The sequence below is a fragment of the Harpia harpyja genome, chromosome Z (assembly GCF_026419915.1).
Source record: "Harpia harpyja isolate bHarHar1 chromosome Z, bHarHar1 primary haplotype, whole genome shotgun sequence".
NCBI lineage: Eukaryota > Metazoa > Chordata > Aves > Accipitriformes > Accipitridae > Harpia > Harpia harpyja.
This window is the reverse complement of record NC_068969.1, coordinates 112283120-112290047: the sequence shown is the minus strand read 5'-3', so window position 1 is coordinate 112290047 and position 6928 is coordinate 112283120. Positions and strand designations below refer to the sequence as shown.

The window sequence follows — 6928 nt, the reverse complement described above, 5'->3', positions numbered from 1 at the left end:
CTGTTCTCCCTCAGCCAGTGATACACATGAAATAAAATCCCAGCCTGGCGTCCACCTCCACAGCTACCACCAGACCCAGAATTTATATTTTCAAGCTTCACAAAAGCCAAGAACTCAGCAGGGCTGAAAAGCCAACTCACTCCACTCTCCTTACCCTTCTTGACATTTAAAATACACGGGTAAATGGCTCTCCTTATTCGCACCACTGAGAGCCTCCCTCACATGAGAAAAACATCAGAACTAAAGCAAACTCCCCTATTTAGCTGGAAACATAGTGGATTTCATTAATATTCCTATTTCCATATTGGCTATGAGAAGACTGGCAGGCAGCGGGACCCTAAGTTTAACACAGTGCAGTTACACTTACCATCCTTCTCTTTACTTGCACCTGTAAATTCCCTGGTATAATTCAGCGGTTCTCCAAACGCTGTTCAGCCTGGCACCACCTCTCATGGTCCACGAGGACTTGCCCAGAGCTTCACAGCTGGTCCACACATCCATTTCCAACGGTAGCAGAACTGAGCTTGCCAGCACCATCTGGCTGCGTGAGAAAACCCGAGTCCAACAGCGGTCTCTTACTCAAATGCTCTTACTGACCAGCAGAAGACAGCTGCAAGGATGGGACGAGGGGATGCGGTCGGAGAAACACAGGTACAAAGGGTGCTCAGGCACCCGAAGGACTGCGATGTGCGGGGAGGTGGAGGCTGTGCAGAAACTGCATCCCTCGAAGGGATTCTGCAGAGCGCGATGGGCAGCGGCCGCTCGTTACTGCTACCTGTGCATCCCCCCGGCATCCCCACCGGCGCTACAGGGAGAAGTGGTGGTCCTGTCCTGGTGTGGGAGATAAAAGCAAGCTTTTGCGGTCAGGAAATCACATTTACATTCTGGACGTTCAAAATGAAACGCGTTACAGCGGGGAACAGCGCTCAATTTGGACGGCTGTAACTCGTTCCCAGAATTTAAGGCTTTATTTTGGAGATGTGACAAACAGCAGCATATTGAATGACAGTAGAAAAAAAAAAAAATCCCAAACAAATTGATATTGTTTAAATAATACACTCTATTTTATTTTGTCTTAAAATAGTTTAACCTTTATGCTACAGACTTGTTTCAAAAAACAGAAGGTCTCATCTTGCACCAAAAATATATATATTTATATATATATAACACTCTGTTTTATTATTATTTTTTTCTCCAAAGACCATTAAATACTAGATGGAAAATGAGAACTAAATAATGAGTGTCGAGAAGAATCAAATTTTTTAACTAGAGTCGCACGTTTTAAACATTTATATTCTAAGCAATGATTTGTCTTCACTACAGAAGATTCCAAGTTCACACTCCAGCAATTCAGGAACTGCTAAACCATGAAGGGCTTGAGCCAATGCACACTGAAGTTGATGGAAAGCCGCGCATCAACTCCAATGGGTTCTGGATCAGGCCCCAAGTGCATTGGTTCTTAGCCATACAATGGCTAACATTTCTCTTTCCTGCTGAGGAGAGCAAAACCATCCAGGCACCTTTTGCTCTCTTTAAAAAAAAAAAAAAAAAAAACAAAAAACCAAAACAAAACCACTTCCTAGCTATCCAGTGATTGCAGTTTTCAGATCACTACCCTTTCAAATTTGTTAAGAATAAGAGAAAATATGTAGTGTTTTAAATAAAAGAAAAGAAAACCTGCATCAGACTACAATACATGAATTGTTTAAACAAACACAGTGCACAATGGGAGGAAGTTTGGTTAGGACGCAGTCATTTTTATATATACATGGAAGTCACATCATATACAAACTGAAAAACAAGAGTTAGTTTGCATTTTTCATGGAAGGACTACAAATGGGTCCCTGCAGCTTTCTTCAAAACTGATCTTTAGAAGACTTTGTGAAACAGGAAAAAGCAGCCACACTAAATCACTGTTCCAAAGTTACCTTTACAGCATGTGTGCTAGCCCACTAAAACAACGGTTGAGTTGCGTGATTAAAACACGAGGAGAAAAGATTGACAGCCACTACTGATATAGTGCCCCAACAGTACGGGGCTTTTCCCTACTGCAATGCGAACGGGCTCCATCCATGCGGCGCTCCCTCCCTCCCACCCCCAGAGAAAGAAATCGGTCACTAGAAGCACCACATACATTTTTCTGGCCATGCAATACACTTACGTTCAATGTTTCAGAAAGCTTGAAATCAGAATATCAATCCCTTACCTAGTTGTTCTTTAAAGTGCAGTCATAACCGTTCTGCCTATTAAAGAAAAAGCTGTTTGTTACTAACTATACCACCATTGCTGTTTTTTTTTTTCCTTTATGTGACAACATAGGTAAATTTATTTATTTTTTTGCCCAGAAATAAAATTATTGGAAGCCAAATAAATTTAGAAACCAGCCAACGCAAAAAGAAAACAGAGCTTCCCATGTCCTGACTACCCCTTGTTCAGCCTTAAATGGCAAAAAATCTGATGATAGAGCTGTACAAAATTCCCACTAGAAACATTTTGAATACAAAGGAACATTTTAATTGCACAATAGACATTTAAAGTGAGTATCATCTTGTTAAAGTCTAATCTTTGGTTTTTGCCTTGAGAAAGGCTCAAAATGACAGATGAGGGGCAGGAATTTCCAGAAATTTACACTACAGAAACTACAGCCTGCTAAAGTAAGTAGTTCCACTGATTTCGGTAAATATTCTGGCAGAAAGTGTTTCCTGGATCATACCCTAAAAACAATTCCAAAACTAGGATAAGAGACATGACCTTAAGCCAGGAAAATGGTGCAGATCTAGTTGGTTTTTTTTAAAAAAAAAAAAAAAAAATCACAACCTTAGGCCCTGATCCTGCAACATCTCTTAGGACAGAGTTTTAAGCACTTGAATGGCCCCACGAGTTTCAGTGAACTGTCCGAGCTGAACGCTACGCATCTGCTAAAGTGCTTTGCCAGACTGGGGCTTTGCAACACGGTTTTTGTTGTTTTTGTTAGGGGTTTGTTTTTTTTTTTTAGATGGTCAGTGAAGCAAATAAGCAACAGTAGAAATGAGGACTAACAAGCAAAATGTTTCATTTCTCTCCTTCTCCTACTCCAGGCAAGACTCGGATATAGGTAAAAAAGTTCAGCTATATTTGAAAAGGAGAGGGATGCCGGGCCTTTTTATTACTTTTCTTGTGCTTTTGCAATAATCAGCTGCTACTAAGTCACTACTATTACTATCTTAAACTGTAACAAGCTGTGGGAAATGATCAGTGAAACACAGTAGTCAAGTAGACAGAAGACTCAGCACTGAAAAGAGTGTAAACTATACATTATATTGAAAATAAAAATCCTTTAATTAAAAAGCTGTTCAGTGCATACGTTATGGGCCGTTTGTATTAAAGACAGTCCCTCCTGCTGGTAACATAACCAAATCAGCTTGGGTATAAATACTCTTGGCCCAATTTTCGGAAGTGTTGAATACCCCCAGTTCCACTGAAATCAGTGAGGACACAGCATTTCTCAAAATCACTGATGCTCGCACAGCAAAACACTAGCTTCTACTAACAAACTCAATATACTGATAAATTAAAAATGTTCTGAAGTTGGAGGTGGGAAAGGGTGGGAGGACATAAGTTTGCACACAGTTATTTCTTCAGATTAACACACACACACGTTAGTAACTGTAGATGTGTTATAAATTTGGTGCTATTGGGTTTTAATTCTGGGAGGAATCCTCCTTTGAGAAGGCAAAAGCATTTTAAATGATACTGAAATTATACTACATTCTTATGGAAATGAAAAACTTCATGAGTTTGAATTTCGTAATGCCAGGAACAGGGCTTCTGAAGCTGAAGCTTTAACAATGAACTTCTGTGCCACAAAAGGGAGAAGGGGTGGGGACAGAAACACAGTGACATTGCATTACAGTAGATATTTGCGTCTGGTATCTTCATCCAAAGTGAGGTCTACTACTTCTGGGGGTGAAGACCAATTCTGCTGGGGAGTCACAGCTGTCCATGATTGCGTTTGCTGAGTGTTAATATACTGTGAGCCTGAGCCATGCTTCCAGGAAGACACACTCTGAATCACACCTCCCCTGGGATGCACGCACCTGTAGCGAGGCAAAAACCACAAAGGATTAAAGCTACTATCGAATTCGGGCACAAGATTCTCAGCTGCAGTGTTTTATCGCTTAGGCATCTTGTTAACATGTCCCTCTCCAAAACGTCCTTGTGGATTTTCCAGCTGTAGAGTCCATGACATCTTAAACAGCCAGTAAACAAAGCTGAGACTAAACTTAAACTTGGGGGGGGTTGTGGGGATTATATTATTTTTAAGAACCGAATTCTGCCAGTGGGTGTAAAGTGATATTCCTTACAAAATATATGCATGGATCCCAAGGATCTTGAAGAAGTCTGCCCCCTCATGTATAGTACCATGCACTATTCAGAAGCGTAGCTTCCTGCTAGCAGTTTTACCCACTGGACTTTGAAAAAGAGAAAAATTTTAAGTGAGGCTTGATGAGACAAAGAGAAAAGCTACCTTTCTATATGAAATCAAACCCATGTTAAAATAAGGACATAATGATACTTTCATTACAATAATTACAAGAGACATCTTGTAATTACATTATTACAGCCATTACATTTGATTTTTCTTTGGTCTTAACTAAAAATTACAAACATGCTGGGAAGTGCTCACTGAGAACAGTACAACCGCACTTCAGCAAAACATTTAAGCTTTCAGTGATTATAGTCAATAAGACTAAATCATGTATTTAAAGATAAGCACACACTCAAGTGCCTTGATGAAGTGAGGTACATATCTACTTATTTGCACAGTATTTTTACCTACTATATTCGTAATAGGTATGTGACAATTGAAGTACAAGCTAATAATAATTAGAAAAAAAAAAGAAAGACTAATTTTGTTATATGAGGAAGTGATGACAAGAATTTACTGGAGTCTTTTAAGATGATCACTCCATTTCCAGCTGTAAATCTTCAACAAGTGCTAGTAAAACTTTACACCTAGTGCTCCAAAAATTGTTTTGCTCTTGTAACACTGGTGGTGGCTGTAGCTGCTCCTGGCTGCATACATAAGGAGGAGATGTTTGCCTGCTGGGGTAACCTTTTCCCATTTCTTTGTGAAGGCACGTGTACTGTATTTCAGGAACCCAGGTTTTCTGCACTGGTCAAATATCCCTGACATTTACATTTTATTTGTTTTAATTTAAGGTAGTGCAATTTATTTTCTCCAGAACTACTTAGGTTATGCTCATCTCTCTTGGCTTGGTTAGAGTTTCATGAAATAGAATGAAAAATCTCATTCTCCGAGCTCTAACTTCTCTGAATATAAATGTCTCATTTCCTTCTCAGATACGCTATTTAGTTTTGGATGTGACATTCAGAATGACTTTTTTATTACTTCTCCAGTCTTAAAAATACATTCTTAAAGTACATATCTACAAAGAATTAGTAGTAAGAGACAGAACTCTAACAAATGTAGGGGATTCGGATTTTTTTTTAAAGCTTTCTTTTAAGAAGAAAAATTTTTAAGCATAACTGACAAGAAAAGCTTGTAGCCAAAGCAAACTAAATACGACATTCAGTCTCAGGGACTATGGTCCATCGTTCTGATACAGAACAGTCCTCAATGCTTAGGCAAAGCTAATACTAACTTTTCTCCCCGAAGATGACAAAATGCAAGCTACAAATTATCTCAAGGAAATGATACCCCACAAAAATGAAAAGTGTTTATCCTCAAACAAGTCACACAAGCAGCCAATAGCAAAACATTCAATCAAACATTAGCTTAGGGAACATGCTTTCCGATCTGTAGCTAAGGGAAGATACCAAGTAAAGGCAACCAAAAAAGGGGCGGGAGGGGAAAAAACCCTAGGAAAAAACAGAGGAAGACTGTTTTATACACATGCATGATAAAAAAAAAAAAGAATCTGTCGGAGAAAAATTAAACAAACTGAAAAACACAACTTGGTGTCCTAAGTAGATACCAAGTAATATTCCAATGATGAGAAACACCACCAATTCACTAGCAATCTGAAAAACTACAAATGATGGACAAACTCTAGGGTGTCACGACTCACGCCAGTCCAACAACGACATGGAATATGGAGCACAATAAAAAACGGTGTGAGCAAAAGAACTGCATCCAAACACCATACTAACTAAGCATGCAAAAAATACTGATCAAAAAACCTAAACCTTTTCCAAACGACAACCCTGTCAGAAGCCCATCAATACTTCATAACTGCAAGCCTAGACCTGCAAGAGAAATAAAATCTAAATAGGATTCGAACAACTGAAATGTGTGAGTATTCAATGAAGCCAGTAAAAACTAGTCTTTGGGAGATGGTAGATGGTTACACGAACAAAGGAAAGCACAAAAGTGTGCTTTAAGTCTATCTTTGCTGAAACTATTTCAGTCCATACCTACTAAAACTGATTTCAAACAGCAACTCTGCATTTACTTAACATTTCCATTTTTGTACATGGTAAGTATTATCGAGGCAAGCAGGATGGAAAGCTTTTGAATAGGGGTCCTCAAGCAGAAGGGTTGTGCGTACGTAGTGCTACACAGATTTACACAAACTACTACTGGAGGACAAGTCCACACTGCTTATCATTAGGACAGAGATCCTCCAAGCCCTGGGTCTGCTGGATAAACAGCCAGGAGAGCTACTTCCTCAGGAATTAGTAGCTTCCGAAAGAGTTTGCCATGCAAGGACTTTCACTATTCTAAAAGCAAAGACTAAATCTCTCATCCTTCAGCACCTTAAAATTTCCCTTTTTTCACATCCAACAGCACTGGATTGTGCCCACACTATCTGTACAGTTTCCTGCCTGCGAAATTGGGTCCTGTACACCTTCCTTCTTCCTTTCCTCAAGAAACATGCAGTGAAGGGACAATGAGGAACAGCTTTGTTCCTTGTCCTCCACACCC

General features: G+C 39.5%; 1 protein-coding gene across 2 annotated transcripts in view; it reads right to left on the bottom strand.

Moving 5' to 3' along the window:
* Positions 1-2799: 2799 nt before the first annotated feature.
* ARK2N (arkadia (RNF111) N-terminal like PKA signaling regulator 2N) overlaps positions 2800-6928 on the bottom strand; it is a 43967-nt gene continuing 39838 nt past the window's right edge. Inside the window, exon 5 of one of the 2 annotated variants that reach the window (XM_052776203.1) lies at positions 2800-4076. In XM_052776203.1, the coding sequence (XP_052632163.1) occupies positions 3887-4076 (190 nt within the window). In that variant the 3' untranslated portion in view covers positions 2800-3886. Of the gene's footprint in view, positions 4077-6178; positions 6250-6928 lie in introns of those variants that run through there. The other variant, XM_052776205.1, reaches the window with a different exon arrangement.